General features: G+C 41.1%; 2 protein-coding genes and 2 long non-coding RNA genes across 5 annotated transcripts in view; 1 reads left to right on the top strand and 3 right to left on the bottom strand.

Annotated features, from left to right (window-relative positions):
* The window catches only part of LOC309480540, a 188,235-nt gene that overhangs the window by 71,173 nt on the left and 94,515 nt on the right, over positions 1-22,547 (bottom strand). The window lies entirely within an intron of this gene.
* On the top strand, positions 160-1,907 carry LOC309480550. The gene is made up of 3 exons (XR_014199681.1): positions 160-330; positions 469-884; positions 1,380-1,907. It is a non-coding gene; the product is annotated as an uncharacterized lncRNA (long non-coding RNA).
* On the bottom strand, positions 8,149-11,241 carry LOC309481997 (zinc finger BED domain-containing protein 4-like). The gene is made up of 2 exons (XM_082147158.1): positions 9,041-11,241; positions 8,149-8,866 (listed from the first exon to the last, which is right to left on the bottom strand). Exon 1 carries the CDS (start codon positions 9,782-9,784, stop codon positions 9,056-9,058), a length of 729 nt encoding a protein of 242 aa, XP_082003284.1. The 5' UTR covers positions 9,785-11,241; the 3' UTR covers positions 8,149-8,866; positions 9,041-9,055.
* The window catches only part of LOC309479782 (uncharacterized protein), a 59,636-nt gene continuing 53,117 nt past the window's right edge, over positions 16,029-22,547 (bottom strand). For both annotated transcript variants that reach the window (XM_082143969.1, XM_082143968.1), the window contains exon 4: positions 16,029-16,402. The gene's annotated coding sequence lies outside the window, so the exon portion shown is untranslated. The remainder of the gene's footprint in view (positions 16,403-22,547) is intronic.

The following is a 22,547-nucleotide window of genomic DNA, read 5'->3' as shown; positions in this document are numbered from 1 at the left end:
TAGTATCTATAGGCCTATTTTGTTGATTAATTTAAACCTTAAACAACAACACTAAATTATAATAATATTAATAAGAATTCATTCATTATTATTGAATAAATAATAGTAATAAAATAATAATTTTTACCTACTTCTTCATAAATTATTATTTGAAGAAGAACTAGGAGGAGAAAAGTTTTATTCTGTCACGAAACTGCTGCTATTCCTCTGCTGTCGTCGCTTCAGTGATGCTCGCGCGCAACAAAGCTCAGCTGATCGACGTCATCGGGTTTGAAAGTAACGGCTCCTCTCATCAAAGCTTCCTCCGTTTGATCGGCTCTCCGTTACAAGGTTTGTAAACTCGCCAAATAAATATAAATACAGAGTCTACTCACTATATATTCAAACACACATATATATATAAACTAAATTGATTATACATTACTACTTTTTTACAGTGTTTAACGTTACCACTCTTTTATTGCACAGTATCTGGTATGAAGGTTTTAGCCGCGATGCTAACTACGTTGATCTAACGTAAGTTAATGAACAAATGGAAATTATTGACTTATTGTCTTAGATTGATTTAGTCATTCAATTCAACATATTCTGTACAACTGTGTCTTCAAATTGCTGATATAGCCTAACTAATGTAGCTGATTCCTGCTGTCGTCATTGGCGTTTGTTATGAATAACAAAAGCAGGTTAATATAGTTTGGTCTGTTTTTGTTTAGCCTAACTTTACTTACTACAGGTGCCCTCATTCTCTCAAATACCATTTTAAAGCCATTTACTGGTCAATAAATATTATGTTGTGAATAATCAGCTTTGTTCTTTTGTTTCCCCAGAACAACCAGTACATTTCTAAAATAATCTGAACATTTCAGAGGCAACATTGAATTACAGTAAGTTACCTACTACACATGCAAGTACTTTATTACTATGAACTTTCTCTGTGTGAAATTGTATTGTTTGACTGTGTACTTTTTTAATAAGTTATTCTCTGAAAATCTTCCCTCATGCTCTCAAATCTCATTCATGTTACTCAGAAAAATAATATCACAGGTTTGGAGCTAATAATGCTATGCATTTTTTATAGGCTATACCTTAATCATATGCATTTGAATATACGACATTTGAACCCTGAATTATAACTTAAAGTTTAGTCTTTTTCGACAAAAAAAAGGAAAAAGCTATTATATGACTTCAGAAGACTTACAACACAACCCATAACACATGAGTTGTGAACTCATTGACTATTTTTAGGATCTTTTCTGGGACATTTTTGGAGCTTAACCATTTTTACATAAATTGTTGCATTGAATTGAACTAGACAAGTGTACATAAGAATAGTTTGAATGAATTACAAAAAAAAAAATGTATGCTTGTGTTTCATGCAGTGATATTGAATGGTGACGGGTTGCATTATGCCTGAGATCTGCTTTCGGGTTCCACAGACAGAAAGTCAAACAGGTTTGGAACGTCACAAGGCTGAGGAAATTATTTAATAACTTTAATAACCTTACTAACAGTAAATTTTGTACTTTGCAGGGATCTCGGTAAGCTGAAATACAAGTTTGATCAAGAATAAAAATCCTCCTGTAGACCTGAAAATCACTGAAGTGCCTGGACCATCCACCAGAAAAGAGGAAAAGCAAACAGAAAATGAAGCTGATGCACCTTTTCACTTTTCTAACTCGTTAAGTACCTCACGTGTCCCTTGTGAAGATTTTATAATTGATTGCATTTTATGTTGCAGCGAGTAAAGGTGCATCACATTTGTGAATTTCGTGAAATTACACAGGCAAAAAGACAAAATTGCTGATCGTGTGGATTCTTATTGAAATGACTGAATTCACCAGTGAACATTCACAGAACAACAGATCATTTTACTGCACCTTAACTCTGTTAAAATGGAAAATGTTTTCTGCTTGTTTTGACATAAGGAATTCTGTTTCCGGGTCGAAACCTCTTCTTCTACTTTCTCTATCTTGTTTCTAGATATTGAGAATACTCAACAACCATTTATGGGAACTGTTGATTCAAGTCACACATTTAAGCTTTTCAAAAGGCATAGTGTACATTTCAGTCTCCAGTCTCACGGCATCCCAGACTTCAACATTTTATGATTCAAAATAGCTGAATAACTAACCATCTGAGATTTCGGAATAGAGATAAAGGTTAGGATCCTAATTTTCAGGAATATTACAGCACAATGAGTGTATATTAGCACTGTTTGTTTTTGGCATCTGATAGAGCTTTTGTACTTGGAAACAGTGACGTCAGACTTAACAAGCGGACTGAAACACATGTTTTAAAATTAAGTGAAGATGGACATTTTTAATTAGTCAATTTTAATTTTTTACATTGATTTATTACATGGAACATGTGTTTTCCATGCATTTTGATGAGATGTCTTTTCTTGTGTAGCCTATTGTATACACATGGTTGATTATTCATGTTACTTATGTATTATACAAATTTTTTTTTTGTGTGTGTATTCATTGATATTAATCTATTACTAGCTTTTTTTTTCAAGTGCATGGAAGTGTATGTATTAAAATGGATCTAAAATATGTAATAAACAATTCTTATTTTGTATTTGGTTCAGTTTGTTTATTATAATAGAAGTTAATGGTGGTAACCATAGTAACAACATGAAATTAATTTAATACAAATAAAATAAAATTGAAATTTGGTTCCTGGAGGCACCCACAGTGGTTCCACACAGTGCCTTATATAAGAGTTCCTCAGGAAACCTGTGTGGTTCCTTAGAGAACCGCCCCTTTTTAAAGGGTGCCTAGAGGATCTACAGACGGTTCCGCCGGTGTGGCAAAGTGAAGAACCCCAAAAGGTTCCTCCAGGCACCTTTTATTTTTACAGTGTATATTACGCCTTTTATCATTCATAACATTATTTTTCTTATTTAACGCTTATTTTCTCTCTTCATAGATACTTTCTATGTTTGGTTATGCAGTTTATAGGATTAATCAAACAGAAATAGCTCTTTAAGGTAACGATTTCAGGTCACTGTAGTGACCTATATTTAGTATAGCGTAAAGCATACTTTATACAGTGAATAATGATTTTATTAATCAAAATGAACTTCGCGTCCCCAGTTGGATGGTAAAGAACGATACGTGTTTGGCTGCTTTGTACATTTATTGCCATCACAAACACACTGTAAAGATTTTAACTGACATGATTTGAAGGTTAGATTAGAATTAAATGGAATTAGAATAGATAGGTGTCTGTGACCAATTCAAAAATGTAGATTTACATGTGCAAATAGCAGCATAAACAACAGAACATGAGGATTCACACATCAAGCACCCGCAGTGCTTCTGTGAACACAGTAAACCAGAATAAAACTGTATATATAATGAATAGGCCAACTTAAATGAACAATTAACAAAACTAAAGTGCAATAAATAATGGACACTTTAGGGTCTGTTTACACGACATCATTTTCAATTTTCACGTGACAATGCAAGCTTTTGAAAACGAGTTTCAAAGTGCAAGGTTTTGAAAACGATGCCTTTACCATCTGCATGTAAACAACATAAACGTGAATTTGTGAAATTGGTACGTCATTCCAACCCGGTCACACTAAATGTGTCTCTATAGCCTGCTTTGTGTTTACTGTGCAATTTATACGCGAAAAGGAGTTTCTGTGTGCATATGATACGCATGGGTGGGTTTAGGGTAGGTTTAGTAATGGTGTGTAATATGTAATATGTATTATATGTTTGGTTAGGATTAGTGTTGTAGGGTGCGTGACGTGTGTATTCACCTTATTTTCCACGAGGGTGACGCCATTACGTTCTTTTTGTCATCTTACTTGTAACAGTCATAGCCTGTTACAAGGTAGTTTATCTTTTGTCTGGGGGCTATGTTCATCCTAGCCACTAGGGGTCACTAGTAGCACTCCATGTGTAGAGTTAAAAGGGGAAGTAGCAGAAGGAGAATTATGCCCAATGTGATTTGCCACATGCTGTTGGCCACTGTCTTTGAAGAATCCTGATTTGGGAAACTGTTTGTTTGCTGCCCAAATGTAAGTGAGGTTATATCATGTTTTGTTTTGTTTTGTTTTTTGTTTTCTTTGATTTAGTTGGAGACCTGTTTCTTTTAAATAGATTGTTTGTTTATGGATGAGGAGGTGATGTGTTGTATTTCTTTTTCTTGTAGAGGATTTTTGTGCTATTATGGTACTACTGGATTACTTACCAGATGACCTATTTCATTGATTCCCTTTGGAGGCAGAAATGCCATTAGCCAAGGAAGGACATCTATGTGACCACCACTTAAACTCTACAGACAAGTCTGGTCTCATCCTGAGGAAATTGACTTTTGACATTCTGCTTATATATCATTAGCTCTTATGATTCAGTATTCTCTTCTGTTCACCTACGGTTGCTATTTGGACAATTTGCTTGGCTGGTGATTGTTTAGCATGTGCTTATGTAAATATTTTCTCTGCCTCAATATATGTTTGAAATGAGTTTGTTCTTTTGGCTGTTTTTTTCCCATTATTCTTTGTTTGATTTCTTGAAATACATTATATCCTTCCCTGGGTATTTTGCAAATATGATCCCCCCCTTTTATTCTTTTTGTAACTTATCAGTTCTAAGTAGCTGGGATAGTTATATACTTCCGGCTGAGAGGGACCTCAACTTCCGTCTGAAAGGACGCTAGTTTCTAGACGTAATTCTATTGTTCTAACGGTAAAATATGTCAAGTATTATATGCTCAGTTAGGGGCTGCCATAACAATTGGATTAAGAGGATAGAACAATTTAACCAACAGTGTTACGAACACAATGTAAAGCGATGGGAATGTTGTGCATGCATACGGTAAGAGCTGTAATTGCGAGATTTGGATCAGGGAGTGAGCTTACATAGATCTGCATGTCATCAGCATAACAAGGAAAAACCCTGTACCGTACTTTCTAATAATGTCACCAAGCGGCAACATATAGATGCAGAACAAAGTAGGTCCTAGTACTGACCCCTGTGGGACGCCCTGCTGTACTAATGTTGCCTCCGATTTGTTCTTCCCCAAATAAATATACTGCAAAGAGATGCCAGAGGTGCCTAACAAAACACGCAACCTGTCAAGGAGGATGATATGACATATAGTGTCAAAAGCAGCGCTAATGTCTAGCAGAACCAAAATGCTGCAAGCACCCATATCAGCAGAAACAAGAAGGTCATTTGTGACCCGTACAAGAGCAGTCTCCGTGCTGTGTCCAGATCTGTATCCAGACTGGAGTACCAGGACTGTCAACATTACATTTGACATGAAATCTTGTTGTTCCCATGTCTTCTCTGTCCTGTCTGTTTTGTTTGTTTGTGCTTCTTGTGCTATGCCGATGAGGTTGGCTGGCTCTAACATGTATGTGATATTTTAATCATTTTGTTTACTTTTTTTTTTTTTAGGTGTGACATCTTAAGATCTGTCCAGGGACAGCAGATGTAAAATAGCCTTTGGGCTAATTCTGGCACTCTGTACATTTAATTATGTATTATTAGTGCGCATTGTCCCTGTTAAATAAACCTGAAATAAAATAAATAAACCTGCCCTTATGGCTCGTTTCCACTGAGGTACAGTACGGTACGGTTCGGGTCGGTAAACCACGAATCGGCTAGCGTTTCCACTGCCAACAGTACCCTTACTTGATAGGCGTGGTGTAGCCTATGCCGGAAAGAAGCGATCGACGTCATTTTCGCGTGAAGAAGAAAGCGAATATAAACAACAATGGATGACATACAGCAGATCTTGTTCTTGCTTCTCAGCATGTTTGTCACAAGAAGCCAAGCACAGACATTAGGCGTTTCTCAATAGCAAGTACGCACAGTTTGGACTTGCCAAGTCCAGCTCAGGAGAATGACTCCCGAGGACGCGAGTCCGGTTATTCTGCTAATGGAACAGTGCGTTCTTCAAAGCGTCACTCAGCTCGCTCTGCTACTCCGGTTATGACAATGCAATACAATCCGGTTTGTAAACTGCATAAGTAACTGTAGACACCACCCGCTCTGGAACAGACACCACCGGCTCAGGAACTGGAACAGACACCACCGGCTCAGGAACAGACACCGGCTCAAGTGTGTGCGCAGCCCACACACACCACATGGCTGTGGCCATAATGGCCAGTGTCGCGGTCACTGAGGGCTCAAGCGGCGCATACATGGCGTGAACAGTCTCTGACTGGGCAGACGTGACGTGAACAATCTCTGGCTGGGCAGACGTGACGTGAACAGTCTCTGGCCGTGAACAGTCTCTGGCCGTGAACAGTCTCTGGCTGGGCAGACGTGACGTGAACCGGCTCGGCGGCGGCCATCTTGTCCGAAGACACAGGCTCGGCAGGCTTGCTGTGTCTCCTCCACGCATGCAGTACCGCCACTGCATAGAAGAGGAACACGGCCCTCCTGGCCATGGCAGGACTGATGGTGGGTGACTCCGAGACGATCTCAGGGATGACAGCGGGCTGCTCGGAGGGGACGGCCTCCGGAACGACAGCGGGCTGCTCGGAGGGGTCGGCCTCCGGGCCATTGGGGAGGCCGGAAGTCTTCCTCCTCCTCCTCCTCCGGACCACCGGACTCGGGACCGGAACTGGGACCACCGGAACTGGGACCTGCGGGACAACAGCGAGCTGCACGGGGACCTACGGGACCGCAGCGGGCTGCACGGGGACCTCTGGGACCACCTCCAGGTCCTTTGGACGGTTGGAGGTCTTCCTCCTCCTCCTCCGCTGTCTCTGATGGCGAGGAGCAGGCTCCGGGTCGGGCAGGAACCACGGTGAAGAGGGCTCAGGGTCGATCATCACCGGCTCAGGGTCGATGAGAGACCGAGGCGGAGAGTGGTGCTGGATGTCGCCTCTAGAACCTCCTCTTCTGTGGCCACCACGGGTACCAGAAAATCTGGCCAGACGGGTTCCCTCAAAAGATGGTTCCCTCCTGATGGACCGAGACTCGAGGGATTTGGCCATCTTGATCTCCTCCGTCTGCTGGGCCCATAGCGCGAAACACTGGAAGATGTTCATTCGTGGAGGTGTTTCCTTGGGTCCTGAATTCCTCCTCTCGATGGTCGGAGAGGAGCCACGAACATTCTTACCGCTGGATCTTGACATGACAGAGTTCTTCTGTCACGATCCACACACAAGAAATAGGGAGAAGATAGGGATGGCTGACGCGAAACAGTCGTTCCGAAGCTTTGCGAGATCCCGAAGCGCAGATGTTTCGAAACACTGATCCGAAGCGTGATTCAAAACACCCATGTCACGTGACTATGGCCAAACGAAGCCTCAAAGTGTTTCACTAAGTGTTTCATCAGGTGTGGTCCGCCGAATCAGCGTTTGATTGACACGGTCGGGAACAGACCACACAATCGCACATCTGTATAAAAGTAAAATCATCGCATATGACCTCGTGGGTTTTTGTGAGAGGAGTTTGATTTTGAGATAGCGGACTTTTGGTGATATAGTGACATTTATGGTGCGATTTGATTAGTTATAGGCTATTTAGGCTTACATTTAAATTTACACAACACATTGACTGATAGGCTAGAGACAAACAGAGTATACATATAGTGAGTATACATATACTGCAACAATACATCATCCATGATGCGCCATTTGAGGAGAATTTGAAATTTGCGTATTTGCCCAGAACTCATGATCCACTAACTTACTGGAAAGAGAGAGCAGTAATCTTTCCTCATTTGTATGTCCTAGCTAAAAAATATCTTTGCATGCCAGCAACAAGTGTCCCTTGTGAGAGGATTTTTTCAAAGGCTGGAGAAATTATCTGTAAAAAAAGTAGGCTAAGTCCTTCCACAGAAATTAATATTTTTTTATAAAAATCTCTAAAAAAGTGAGACACTGTGGCTTGATTTCTTTTATTAATATTCATTTTGCAGGACCAAAATAACATTATGCACAGTGAGGAGCCTATAGGTTACAAGCTTCACATATTAGAAAAATACAATAATAAAAAAACAACACATTTTTTTTAATGGCTCGTCAAGGTTGTTTCAGATCAACACCTGCAAGTGACCACTAGGTGTCACCGTTGAGACGGGTGTCGGATTGATTCGAAGCCTCGGAACAATATGGCCCATTTGGTTCAACTGTTTCATTGCTTCACGAAGCCTCGATCTGCCCACTAGAGGTCGACCGATATGGGTTTTTTCAGGCCGATGCCGATGCCGATTTTTGGAAATCCGGGTCGGCCGATGGCCGATAAATGCTGCAGATTTATTTTGGCCGATATGTGCTTGTTTTTAACCTCTATTTGAAAGATATAATGTAACACAAATAATGACTTAAGATAGACAAAATTTCTCAACAAAAACATTTATTGAATACTTGAACAATCTGCACTTGTACACTTAAATTAAAAATGTATAATGTAAAAACATATTGTATAAATAATGTATAACAAATATATGAAATAAACGAAACGGGTAAGAAGAAAATAAGCGGTCAAACTTTTCAATGAAAAAACAAAGTTTAGTGCACTTAGCAGCATTTATCAAACTTCTGAGCAATTTTAACAATAGTAGTGCTGACACACAGTAGCAACCAGCAAGATTTCTTTGTTTTAGGTTTGAATAAAAATATATACATTAAGTAACAAGTGAACACAATAAATCTTATGGCTACCTAATCATTTTAAATAAAACAGTCTTGAAGTTACTAAGTGAATAAAAAGTTTTTAGTGCACTTGACTTAGCAGCATTAGATATTCTGCTTTAGATACTGTATCTCCTTGTTTCTGAGGGAAGGAAGATTTGTAAACAACAATAAAAATAGGAATACGCATAATATTATATTTAGTTTTAATCCAACTTCCAGATCCTGAGTCTTCTTCAGCCCACCCTTTCTCCACTGAAATATTCTTGGGGATATTTTGGGGATATTTAATTTAATTTTATCAATCAATAAATTCCTCTTGAAACAAACTTTGTTGTATTATTTAAATTTAATACTGTGAAGCTGCTTTGATACAATCTGTATTGTGAAAAGAGCTATACAAATAAACTTGACTTGACTTGACTTGACTTGAAAGTTCTTAGGCTAATACTCCCAGTTTAAGAGCTGCAGGTTGTAGTGCAGGAAACACAACTGCTCTGCATGTTCCCCTGTGAGCCTGCTCCTCTTCTTTTCATAGATAATCCCAATCTCGCTGAATATTCTCTCGCTGGGAACAGAGGAGGGCGGTGGACAAAGGAATTTTCTTGCAAGTGGTGCTAGAAGGTGTAGGCGGGATGCATTCTGTTTCCACCATTCTAGTGGCAGACCAGTCTGTCTGTCAATCAGTGGCTCTCGGAGGTACTGATCCAGCTGCTCAGTGATGTGTTGCTCATCATTTTCTTCAGCAGGAGTTCCACCATGTTCCCCCAAAATGTTTGCGTACATCCGTTCAAGAAAACCAGAGGGACCGGGTTGTTCTTCCTCTTCCTCCTCCTCCTCCCGTCTCCGTTTCGGCTCATCTGATTCTTGGACTCCAGTGGTGGCTGTTTTGCACTGTTCAGACACAATGGCGTTCTCTTCTTTCACCCATTCTTTGGCCTTATTCAGTGTCTCCACTGCAAAGATCTGACCCTTACAGCGAGGATCCAGCAGCGTCGCCAGCACCAAACATCTGTTCTCCTCCATCTTTGAAAATCTCCTCTCCAAGCTTTGAAACATGGTGTCCCTGAGTGTTTTGATACCACTCGTAGTAGGACCCTCTGCCTGAAGCACCATCTTCAGCACAGCAATGCTGGGAATGACGCAGGAGATGGACGCCTCTGCCTTACTCATTTCAAAAGTTACTTCCTCAATGGGGCCCAGTGTCTCGATCAAATTTGAGATGAGGGCTCACTGGTCTGCAGTTGGGGTTGTAAACTTTCCATGTTCTCCTGCATAAATGTTCAGAGCACGCTTCTGCTCCAGCATCCTCTGCAACAGGTGTAACGTGGAGTTCCAACGGGTGGGAACAGCCTGAATTATGCTGTGCCGGGGGAGGTGAAGTTCTTCTTGAATGTCACTCAGACGCTGTTTTGCGAGCACAGAGTGGTTGAAGTGTGTAGCACATGTCTTTAACTTGGCGATAACGTCTCCCACTGCTCTCTGACTACTGATGCCCTCATTTACCACAAGTTGTAATGTGTGTGCACTGCAGCTGAGATCTGGTATTTCTGCCAATCTGAGGCCTTTAATCATATTAGCACCACTGTCTCGGAGCACAAACACAACTCTGTCGGGGGTGATGTCCCAATGTTTCAGCATGCTAAGGAACATCTTGCTGATGTATTCTCCAGTGTGGGAGCCAGACATGGCCTTAACATTTAGTAACACTTGTTTTCTTTCCCAGTCACTATTAATGAAATGGCATGTAAGACTCATCAATGACTCCGTCTCCCCAGACCAACAGTCTGTCGTGAACGACAAATGAGGGCCAGCATTCTCTGAGGTGATCAGTGTTTTGATTTTCCTCTCCACACCTTTCATTATGTTTTCCAGCATGTCTGTGCAGTAGAATTTTTCAGTCTTGAGGCTATACCGGGGTTCCAGTGTTGCAATCAAGCGCCGAAAGCCAACATCCGAGACCACTGTGAATGGCTGGTTGTCTGTAGCAATCATTTCAAGTATTTGTGTATCAATCTTTTTTGACCTCGGGTCAGAATTTTGCCATTTTCTTTGCGAATCGAAAATTTGTGCTACAGTAGGCTGACTGAGATTGGCGGAAGCAGTAGCCGCTGCATCTTCTTTTTCTTTTACTGCCTCTTTGTAATCCTGGATGTGGTTTGCCTTCAGGTGATTCCACATGTTTGTAGTATTTTTACTTTTGCCTTTCTCAGCCCCCATGCTTACCAACTTGCTGCATATATTGCATTTGGCCTTCCCTGGTGTTGGCTGGGTGAAGCGCTGCCATAAGGGGGTGGTTTTCTTTTCAGCCATCACTGTAATGACTAAAAAAGGGGAAAAAAACAAGGTTATGTTAGTATTTTTTGTATAGTATCTTGATGTCGTCTTCAAGTCATTTTATAGATGGGTATAGATATAAAATCTAAAAAATGTTTCATAATTCAGCTAATAATTCAGTGCATTGTAAGTATAACAAGGCTAAAAACATTTCTATCCTCTTCCCAAAAACTGTCCTGAAACATGTATTTTTGGTTTGTTTGTTTGTTTTGAAAGCTAAATGGACAATGGGCATAACCTAATTATCACAAAAAAGGGGAAAAAAAACTTTAAGCCATATGGTCAAAATTAAATGATTTAATATTATAGTAATAGCTATAACTTAACGTATTTCACTAGTAAATTGTATATGTTTCCACTGTTCGATCGCGACCGCGCCTCTCACACACACAAATATAAGTAAACACTCTGCGACTTCTCGATCGTTCCCGCGCCTCTCCCTCCCCCTCTCACACACACACACACACACAAATATAACACTGATTCTTGGGAATTTGGATAAAACAGGTTTTAATTTTGAAAATAAAAAGTTAGTAAAATTACAAAATCTGAAGGTATATTATTATAGACCAAGGTCTTGGCTGTTCAGTAATGTATCGGTGCAACCTCCTCATTTTGTATTTTTTTCATAAAATAGGCGTTTTTCCAGTTATTACTTTGTTTTTATCAACACCGTCAGACACAATAAAAAGCAAATAATATATATTTTTTTGGTCTAATATGTATTTAGAGTTTTTAAATCATTATCTGGCATTCTTAGTACACATATTTGCTGTTAAGTGTTAAATATTCACTTTTGTTCATGTTTTATACTGTTTCACGTGTACTCCTTTAAAAGATCTAACATCATACAACGTTTACTTTAAGCCTAAATAGAAAAAGTCATGTTTTTTTATTTAACAAACATATTTTTGTATTAAAAGATACCATTACTTTAATAACTCAACAGCACTGAAGAAACATATTGTAAGCATATTCATTTAAAACAAATAAAACTCCCTCTGACGGTGGTGACTTCAGAACTGAGGGTGGTGACACTAATCTGACGGTGGTGACAGTGGCCTCATTACAACATACAATTAATGAATAATACATAAAACAGGTTAATGAAACATTACAGGTCATATGGGTATTTATTGTGATCAACAATTATATTCTAGCCTTCGTTGAGGACCATTTGGAGGTTTTTGTCACCACCGTCAGACTGTATGTCACCACTGTCAGACAGAAAACCTGACGGTGGTGACGTATGACGGTGGTGACATAAACCTACTCTTTCACATGATATGCATGAGTTGTTCACATTAGCCATCTTGTTTCCCCTCTGTTGCTAGCTACTTCAGACCTCTTCTTAAAAAGTATACATTTATGTCATAATCTAATCTAATATTTTTTATACAAAAGAGACGGTGTTGACATGTTATGGTTGTGACAGTAGCAGTGTCCAAAAATATGAACAAGTCTAAGAGAAATTAGCACACTTACAGGAGCTTGAGTGATCTTGAAGCATGCAGAAGAGCTGAAGGTTTGAAACTGGGGTCCCCAGGAATTAAGTTGACCTTGTAGTTGCCTGATTTTATTGCTTTTTATAAATATCTGACGGTGGTGACGAATATGTGGGACACATTTTGAGCAAACACAAAATAATTGTAATATGTATTAAAAACTACAAACAGTGAGTTTTGAACAATATTTACTATGTACTTTTTCATGTGGTAAAGATATTATTCAATTTAATTATTACGTTTTGTTTTTTTAATCAAGTTGAAATGATTATCTCCTATCCGAGGACAACTGATTTTGTAGGCAATGGGCCAGCATCTAATCATTAAATTAATACAAATTAAAAATAAACCTATAAAATAACCTAACATATGTGCAAAGGACCCCCTGATTATAACCTTGATTCTTTTTATTCATGAAAATGTTATTAATTTCCAACAGAATTAGCACTTTTCTTAGTGGGACATGTTTTATCCAAATTCCCAAGAATCAGTGATAAGTAAACACTCTGCGACTTCTCGATTGCTCCCGCGCCCCTCTGAGCTAAGGCGGGGATACAGATTAGGTCCATGTAAATGTATGCACCGAACCGTGACGCCCATACGGTTTCGGTTCAATATACATGTACCGTTCCACCCCTAGTCTACAGTGAAATACAGTCACACTTTACACTGTTTGGCCAGCATTTTAACCGTGTTTAATCCAGCTACTAGCTAACGGTATGCTATAGTTAGCTGCTGACTAACGTCACATGCAGCAAAGCGATGTTTCTGTTATTCTAACGTCCGTTTTCAGAGCATCCAAGAGAAACAAAGACATAACAGTAGCACCGAAATGAAGCACAGAAATCCGCGTTGATATTCGGTCCGGTAGATAACGGTCGTTAAGGCACCAGTGTCGCAACGACGACGCTAGCAAAGCAAAGCCAGTCCTTCACTAGCTTATAGTGCGTTGGTCTCTTTTTTATTACTTATTTCTCTGCATTGAGTGACAACCCTCTCAAATATAAGACACAAACAGAACAAATAAAAGTCTCAGATTCACTGTCTGTAATTGCAAAATTCTTGCTTGCTTATTGTGACATGATAGCAACCCTTCTGCTGTGATAATGCAACCTCAACTACGCTATCAATATCCAAAGTAGCCGAACGTCATGTCGCCTATTCAAGTTGGCAGTAACATATCAAAAGTTTTTAATTAAATATAAAGGGAGTTATAAGAATTTAATCCTTACCGTTTTCCTTAGGCACTGAAAGCTGAAGGTCTGCTGCGGTCTGCGGTCTGCGGTCTGCTCGCTCTGCTGGAAAATGACTCTAGGGGCAGCGTGCGTCGTACACGTGTGCGCCAATAATCGGCTTGATATACGTGGATATTGGCCGATTACGATTATGTTTAAAAATGCAAAAAATCGGCCGATTAATCGTCCGACCGATTAATCGGTCGACCTCTACTGCCCACCGCTAGGAGAAGAGTGTTTACTTATATTTGTGTGTGTGTGTGTGTGTGTGTGTGTGTGAGAGGGGGAGGGAGAGGCGCGGGAACGATCGAGAAGTCGCAGAGTGTTTACTTATATTTGTGTGTGTGTGTGTGTGTGTGAGAGGCGCGGTTGCGATCGAACAGTGGAAACATATACAATTTACTAGTGAAATACGTTAAGTTATAGCTATTACTATAATATTAAATCATTTAATTTTGACCATATGGCTTAAAGTTTTTTTTCCCCTTTTTTGTGATAATTAGGTTATGCCCATTGTCCAGTTTGCAAAAAGTATATCGTTTTAGAGCGTGGTCAAACATGTTCATATAGGAATTTATGAAAAACATCAACAAATATTGCATAAAGAGAATTAAATGACGGTCCTTCTACATGAGAGTGTTTAAGACTAAACAAATCATATTTCTTTTAGAACGTCTTTCTGCTATATCTACGAAACATCGACGTGAAAGATGAGTATTGCTGTTCTTCTGTTACCTATAAAACTATTACACTTCAAACTCGTCTAACTATTACACTTAAAGATGTGCATTTCACAGCACAGTCATAGATACACAGTTATTTAGTGTGTGTCACTAAACAACAGTTAAGCAAATGAATTATGTGAAATATTATTCTGTCCGCACCAATACTTTGACACCAGAGTTTTAGACATCGGTCTTTTAGGCCTGATCAGGAAAACAGACGTTGTGTTTTGTGTCTTAATAATTGTTCTTCTTTTTATGAAAACATGTGGTAAGCAGTTTTTGGCCTCATCAGCATAATGCCAAATTGTTTTAACATATCGTACATTTCAATTGTTAGATAAATCATCTAACTATTATATCTAACAATCAACAGTTATATGTGAAACAAGCTCAGTCGCATTAGAGTTGGATTCTTCTTTATATTGAACATTGTTATTGAACCGCATGTTTAACAGTGCTATTGTTCTCGGCCTCATCAAAGTTCACACAAGTCACACAGGTTTCACTGGAGCACACTGACTCTGAAACAAGACCAAATATTAGCACGTAACATTTTGTACACCTTTGTTTTTATGCATCTTTGATTTTGTTTGCATTTCTTCTGAAACGCCCTGTTTTGAAATTGTTTACCAGTTTTTAACATCACCATTCTCAATCTATTGCAGCGTGTCTATTTTCCTGACACTTTGAAAACTTCCTAGAATGTCGGCAGCTATTCCTTGAGGGCTACTAGTCATCCAGGTCTCAATGAAGATTTTGACCTTTCACCCTTTTTATAATTGTTGTGTCTTTATAGGGACACTATATTGCTGTTCGTAAATGATTAGTAGCTTTTGAATGTAGTAGACCCAATTGCCATTTTTGTACACTATTCACGTTGTTTTAGAATCATCTTGACTATGAATTAAGAATTATGATGTGTAACTATTGCCTCTAGTGGCAAAGAAATTGTGTTGCAAGTGCCATAGTGGCACACCTGAAATCAATGCAACTATAAGTATGGCTTGATTCTGTTTGTTTGTTACCAACACCCTGATGAAGGCCAGTGGGCCGATACGCGTTGGTGTTTTCTTTTTAACTTTTGCATCCTACTGAGTGCGTGGACCTGGATTTTTTTCCAAATTCTTTTTCATGAGCATTTAACCCTTCCATGAGCACCAGAGGATATAAGGGATACCAGCAGCGCTCCAGTTCCCTTTTGTCTAGACCTATGATAAACATGTTTTATATGAAGGATTGATGATGTTTTGACTCATTATTTGTTATATCTGATGAAATTCATCACATGAAAATAGAGTTGCCTGTAGTTTCAAAAGACATTGGTCTCCTTGTGTGTGTCATTTGCAGCTCAGGGGTGCGTTTCCCGAAAGCATCGTTGGCCAACTATGGTCGCAAGTTCATCGCAATGTCCATTGAACTCTATTGGCAACGAGGGAACTTGCGACCATAGTTGGCTAACGATGCTTTCGGGAAACGCACCCCAGAGCAGCAGGAGGTTTGCAAGGAATGCTTATTTGATTGCGTTTAATCGTGTTATGTTCTGTCTCAGTCACCAGCTGGTGTGCCCAGGTCGGCCACTAGAGGGCACTCCTCCTCTAACCTTTGCCACTCAGCCATGAACTTCAGTACCCATAATCCTTTGCCCGGACTCATCATGAATTATTGCTTTCACCTGTTTGTCATTATTGTTTGTCTCAGCCTATTTATACCATGTTCTCTCTGTTATTTCTCATTGAGGTTTTGTAGTTGTTACAATGATGTCATTGTCATGATGTCTCATGTCATTCAAACTCAACACAATGATGAACACATGAGGTCCAGGTGACATGGAAATACATTTCAATATTTATTTTAATGCCATTGTCAGTATCGTGTCCTCCAGAGACCTGGAGTATCAACAACAGTTACTGATCGACCATCAACTTCACCAACTCTCTTTCCCGATCAGAGCAATCCTCAGACACTCCTGATCATCTTCATCTTCAGCACCTGAAAATCACAGCGGTAGAAAGATAACTTAGTGAAATGAAGCTCAGAACTTTAATATTGTTATGTTGTATTGTAGAAGTTGCAGCTGAATGCTAATTGATTATGAACTGAAAAAAAAAAAAAAACACATCTTAAGTCACTTGCAATCATAATAATAATAATAGTAAACTCAATGGATGGATACCCAGCTAACACATTTTTGTTCTAAAATGTTTTCATTTCATTTCATTCATTTCATTTTCATTTTATTGTCCACAATGTGGAAATTTGCCTTCGGTCTCATAAAAACAACAATCAAACCAACAAGAACAACAAGACAAAACTAACAAACAGACATCTTCAGGGCAAAATGCAGCACAGCAGTAGCGATTACGTTACAATACATCAACGGGACGTGTTGTTCAGCGTCCGAATTGCATTACTTTGTAACGTCTGGCAGAGGGAAGAAGTTCAAACTCCCTATTGAGTGGATGAGAGGGATCGTTTGCTATTTTAAAAGCTTTTTTCCTGAGAACTTCCTCGTACGTGGAACTTAATCATTTCTGACTTGTCCCTATGATTTTTGAGGCGAGGTTTACTATTCTCTGCAGCTTGCTTCTCCCTTTTACATTTAAATTACCATACCACATCGCCATGTTAAAGGTTAGAATACTCTCTATCAGATTCTTATAGACTATTTGCATAATGTGCTTGCTCACTCTGAAGGAGTTGAGCTTGCGCAGTAGATGGAGACGTTGGTTACAGGTTTTAAAAATATAGTCTGCGTTTTCACCGAAATTTAGATTAGAATCAATATATGTACCGAGGTATTTAAACTTTTCTACTACCTCTACAATTTGTCCCCTAATTATAAGGGGCTGCACAGGGTCCTTTTCATAAAAAACAAGTTCCTTTGTTTTTGTTGCATTTATCTCTAAGGAACTTTCATCGCACCATTTCTGGAGAGATGACACATGTGCTCTATATACTTCCTCTCCAACTATGTCCCCCCTCTTTAATAAAGCCACCAGGGCCATATCATCTGCATACTTGAACAGACAAAAATTTTCCAGATCTAATTGGAATTCGTTTGTATAAATGGAGAAGAGTAATGGGGATAGAATAGTGCCTTGCGGGGCGCCAGTATTAAGCACAAGGATGTCAGACCGAGTATTATTAACCAGAACCTGTTGAGGGCGGTCAGAGAGGAAGTCCCTTACAAGGTGGATAATACCACCATTTACTCCTATATCGATAAGTCTCTGCAGCAAGGTGTGGATCTGCATGCTGTTAAAGGCAGATGTAAAATCGATAAACAGGACCCTAGCAAGGTGGGAGGGGGCTTGAAGGTGCTTTGCAAGAGTGTGAAACATACTGACAGTTGCATCATCGGTTCCCCTCATACTTTTGTAATCAAACTGGAGAAGATCTAAGCTGTTAAAGACTGATGCTGTAATATGTTTACTTATAACTCTCTCAAAACATTTTCCTAAGATGGAAGTAAGGGCAATGGGCCTGAAATCTTTTAGTTCAGTGGCTCCAGGTTTTTTCGGAATAGGCACAATATAGGACATTTTCCATAATTTGGGCATTGTTAAGGAATTAAGCAAGTACTGAAATAACTCCAGCACAATACCTTTTAGTTCATGGACATTTTCTTTTAAAACTCTCCCTCTCAGGCCATCTGGCCCCGGGGCTGAGTTGGGCTTAATACTGGACAGGCTAGCTATAATATCATGTTCATTCAGTGTAATAGGGACATATCCCGAAATGGACCTACACACACACACATTTTCCAAATGTTCAGTATGTTTAAGAGGGTGGGGGGTGTTTTGGTTATGGGAATGTTACAATGTCCAGTTTTCTTAATGTTAATAGAACGTCATTTAAAGGTGTCAAGTTGAGTGTGTTTGCTATTTTTGAGTTTGCTTTAGATCCGTTTCCCGATCTGAGATTGGATGCCTTGGATGAATAAGGATGTCCGTCTACTGCTAAAGGCTTGTGACATTGCTTTCCGATCTGGCAATGCAGAAGCCTATAGAACATCCAGGGCTAACCTGAAAAGGGGAATACGGAATGTCCAACATAGCCACAAACGTCTGATTGAGGAGCACTTCAATAACTCTGACCCCCGACGCATGTGGCAAGGGATACAGGCCATTACAGGTTACAGAAGAGTAACTTCAACCCCCCTTACCACCACTACCTTCTATGCTAATGAGCTTAATAACTTTTATGCCCGCTTTGACTGGGACAACAACACTAAGCCAAATAATAACCTTGCGCTCAACACCTCCAAAACCTAAGAGCTCATTGTTGATTTCCGGAAAGAAAAGGCAGGCACCCACACACCCATTTACATCAATGGGGCTGAAGTAGAGCGGGTCACTAGCTTCAAGCTCCTGGGTGTCCACATTTCACAAGACATCTCCTGGTCACTCAATACCTCCATTATGATCAAGAAAGCTCAACAACGCCTCTTCTTCCTCAGGAAACTGAAAAAAGCTGAACTGCCCCCTCAGATACTCCGTAACTTCTATCGCTGTACAGGTTGTACTTGTGCAATGACAATAAAGTTTAATCTGATCTTCTTGTCTGTCGTCGCTATATGCTAGGTTGTTCTGTTTCTTGTCTAGAGTGTTTGGTTTCTTTTATGTTCTTTGAAAATAAAGTTAAGCTGCTGCAAGTACAGTAGGGAGAACAAGTATTTGATACACTGCCGATTTTGCAGGTTTTCCTACTTACAAAGCATGAGAGGTCTGTAATTTTTATCATGAGTACACTTCAACTGTGAGTGACGGAATCTCAGAAAATCACATTGTATGATTTTTAAATAATTAATTTGCATTTTATTGCATGACATAAGTATTTGATCACCTACCAACCAGTCAGAATTCCGTCTCTCACAGACCTGTTAGTTTTTCTTTAAGAAGCCCTCCTGTTCTCCACTCATTACCTGTATAAACTGCACCTGTTTGAACTCGTTACCTGTATAAAAGACACCTGTCCACACACTCAATCAAACAGACTCCAACCTCTCCACAATGGCCAAGACCAGAGAGCTGTGTAAGGACATCAGGGATAAAACTGTAGACCTGCACAAGGCTGGGATGGGCTACAGGACAATAGGCAAGCAGCTTGGTGAGAAGGCAACAACTGCTGGTGCAATTATTCGAATATGGAAGAAGTTCAAGATGACGGTCAATCTCCCTCGGTCTGGGGCACCATGCAAGATCTCACCTCGTGGGGCATCAATGATCATGAGGAAGATGAGGGATCAGCCGAGAACTACACGGCAGGACATGGTCAATGACCTGAAGAGAGCTGTGACCACAGTCTCAAAGAAAACCAATAGTAACACACTACACCGTCATGGATTAAAATCCTGCAGCGCACGCAAGGTCCCCCTGCTCAAGCCAGCACATGTCCAGGCCCGTCTTAAGTTTGCCAATGACCATCTGGATGATCCAGAGGAGGAATGGGAGAAGGTCATGTGGTCTGATGAGACAAAAATAGAGCTTTTCGGTCTAAACTCCACTCGCCGTGTTTGGAGGAAGAAGGATGAGTACAACCCCAAGAACACCATCCCAACCGTTAAGCATGGAGGTGAAAACATCATTCTTTGGGGATGCTTTTCTGCAAAGGGGACTGGACGACTGCACCGTATTGAGAGGAGGATGGATGGGGCCATGTATTGCGAGATCTTAGCCAACAACCTCCTTCCCTCAGTTAGAGCATTGAAGATGGGTCGTGGCTGGGCCTTCCAGCATGACAATGACCCGAAACACACAGCCAGGGCAACTAAAGCCTAGTTCACACGGCAGGATAATTAAGCCGATTTTAGCCCCGATTCACCCCTTCCGACAATCTTAAGGATGCTCCGATTATCGTAAAATAATCTGATCAAATATTCCTGCCGTGTGTGGTGTGTTAAGACTGCTCTCGTCTGCTCGGAAGGACGTCGGGACCGCTCCGATCTCAAATCGGGGATATCCAACATGTTGGATTTATTTGGCCCGATTTCTTCTCGTGTGTGGTGTCCCCCGAGCACGCAGCCTGTGGACTGAGGAGTGTAGCCAATCATAAAGCGAGGTGACGAGGCGGCGAGGAAACACCGGGAAATATAATCAAAACAGCCGGCGGCATGGCGCACCAGAAAGTCCGGTGGACGTCAGAGATCATCGCCTTTTCTTTTGATAACGTTTTTTTTTTCGGTTAAAAACAAACTACAAACTATTGCCACTGCATCCTCTTCGTCCGCCATGATTGTTTACTCTGAAGTCACGTTTGATCTCAAGGTATTTTGCGCGATTTCTCGTCTGATCTGGGAATGCTCGGGAGTCAAATCGGTTCGTGTGTGATGTGTTGATTTTGCCGTGTGGCTGTGCACCACACACTGTACGACCAAAACTGTTAGACCTGTGATTTTTTATCCCCGTGTGTGGGGTCTCTCAGGTTTGGAAAATCGGCCGACAATTTTAAAATCGTCCCGTGTGAACCAGCCTTAAGGAGTGGCTCCGTAAGAAGCATCTCAAGGTCCTGGAGTGGCCTAGCCAGTCTCCAGACCTGAACCCAAAAGAAAATCTTTGGAGAAGCTGAAAGTCCGTATTGCCCAGCGACAGCCCCGAAACCTGAAGGATCTGGAGAAGGTCTGTATGGAGGAGTGGGCCAGAATCCCTGCTGCAGTGTGTGCAAACCTGGTCAAGAACTACAGGAAACGTATGATCTCTGTAAGTGCAAACAAAGGTTTCTGTACCAAATAGTAAGTTCTGCTTTTCTGATATATCAAATACTTATGTCATGCAATAAAATGCAAATGAATTACTTAAAAATCATACAATGTGACACTCACAGTTGAAGAGTACCTATGATAAAAATTACAGACTTCTACATGCTTTGTAAGTGGGAAAACCTGCAAAATCAGCAGTGTATCAAATACTTGTTCTCCCCACTGTAGATCCTGCATCCTTTCCTGCTTCAACCTGCATTGTGACAGAACGACAGACCCTAAAAATGGATCTAACAGTGGTAGAGATTCTCCTCCTCTCCCAGGGGGATCTGTCCCTCGAGGCCCACACAAAGAGGTATGTGGATTTGGTACCTTTCGTCCATTATGATGACACCAGCCTCAGTGTGTTTTTCTCAACTCAGGGTGTACTCACACTAGCCAGTTTGAACCGTGCCCGAGTGCGTTTGACCACCAAAGCGCGGTTCGTTTGACTAGTGTGAGTGCGCCGAACCGTGCCCGGGCGCAGCTCGATTAGCCGGCCCTGGCCCGCTTGGAAGAGGTGGGCCAGAGCACGGTTCAGTTGGACTCGGGCGCGGTTCGCATGCAGTGTGAGCGCTAACCGTGCTGGACTCCATTGTGTTCAGTGAGAGCGCCGCTCTTCCTGTTTATCCCGAAACCGTCGCACCATAATGAAGTAAGCGTGCTCCGGCACGAATGCTGAAACCCTATGTGAGTGCAGGCCAGAGGGGGAGTGGGGAGGGGGGACAATCGTACTCGGGCCCGGTTCATGGCAACCGTGCCTAGTGTGAGTACACCCTCAGAGACCAGAGCACGCCTGCCCAAAGATGGTTCTCGGAGGAGCTTCAAGGACTATGTAGAGTGGGTGCTTGACCACAATAGATCCTCCTTTACCATCAGGGAGAGTGAGGAGAAAACCAGCTTGCCAGCCATCAGGCCTGCCACCAGATCAATCTCTGGGCGTCGAAGACTGATATCCAGCATGGCAGAACCACCACTGATGTCAACGTGATCTACCAAGATGGCCGCCACTCAAGAATCTCTTCATGTCATGCCTGCCAAGCCGGAGTCTCTTCACGTCATGCCTGCCGATCCTGAGTCTCTTCACATCATGCCTGCCGATCCTGAGCTTCTTCACGTCATGCCTGCCAAGTCTGAGCATCTTCACGTCATGCCTGCTGATCCTGAGTCTCTTCACATCATGCCTGCCGAGCTGGAGTCTCTTCATGTCATGCCTGCTGATCCTGAGCTTCTTCACATCATGCCTGCCAACTCTGAGCTTCTTCACGTCAGTTCTGCAGAGCTTGAGCTTCTTCACCGCAAGATGCTCAGCCCCAATCTGCCGGCTCCACCCTGGGCCCGCTGCACTTCCGGCTCAGCACTAGAGGCTTCATGTTCTGGGTAAGCCACGCCCTCATC

The sequence above is a fragment of the Leuciscus leuciscus genome, assembly GCF_965113295.1.
Source record: "Leuciscus leuciscus genome assembly, chromosome: 1".
NCBI classification, from domain to species: domain Eukaryota; kingdom Metazoa; phylum Chordata; class Actinopteri; order Cypriniformes; family Leuciscidae; genus Leuciscus; species Leuciscus leuciscus.
Note: the sequence above shows the minus strand (reverse complement) of the source record. Positions and strands in the feature narration are given on the sequence as shown.

Coding starts and splice junctions, on each gene's coding strand:
- LOC309481997 (XM_082147158.1), bottom strand. CDS start 9,784: ATGAGTAAGGCAGAGGCGTCCATCTCCTGCGTCATTCCCAGCATTGCT.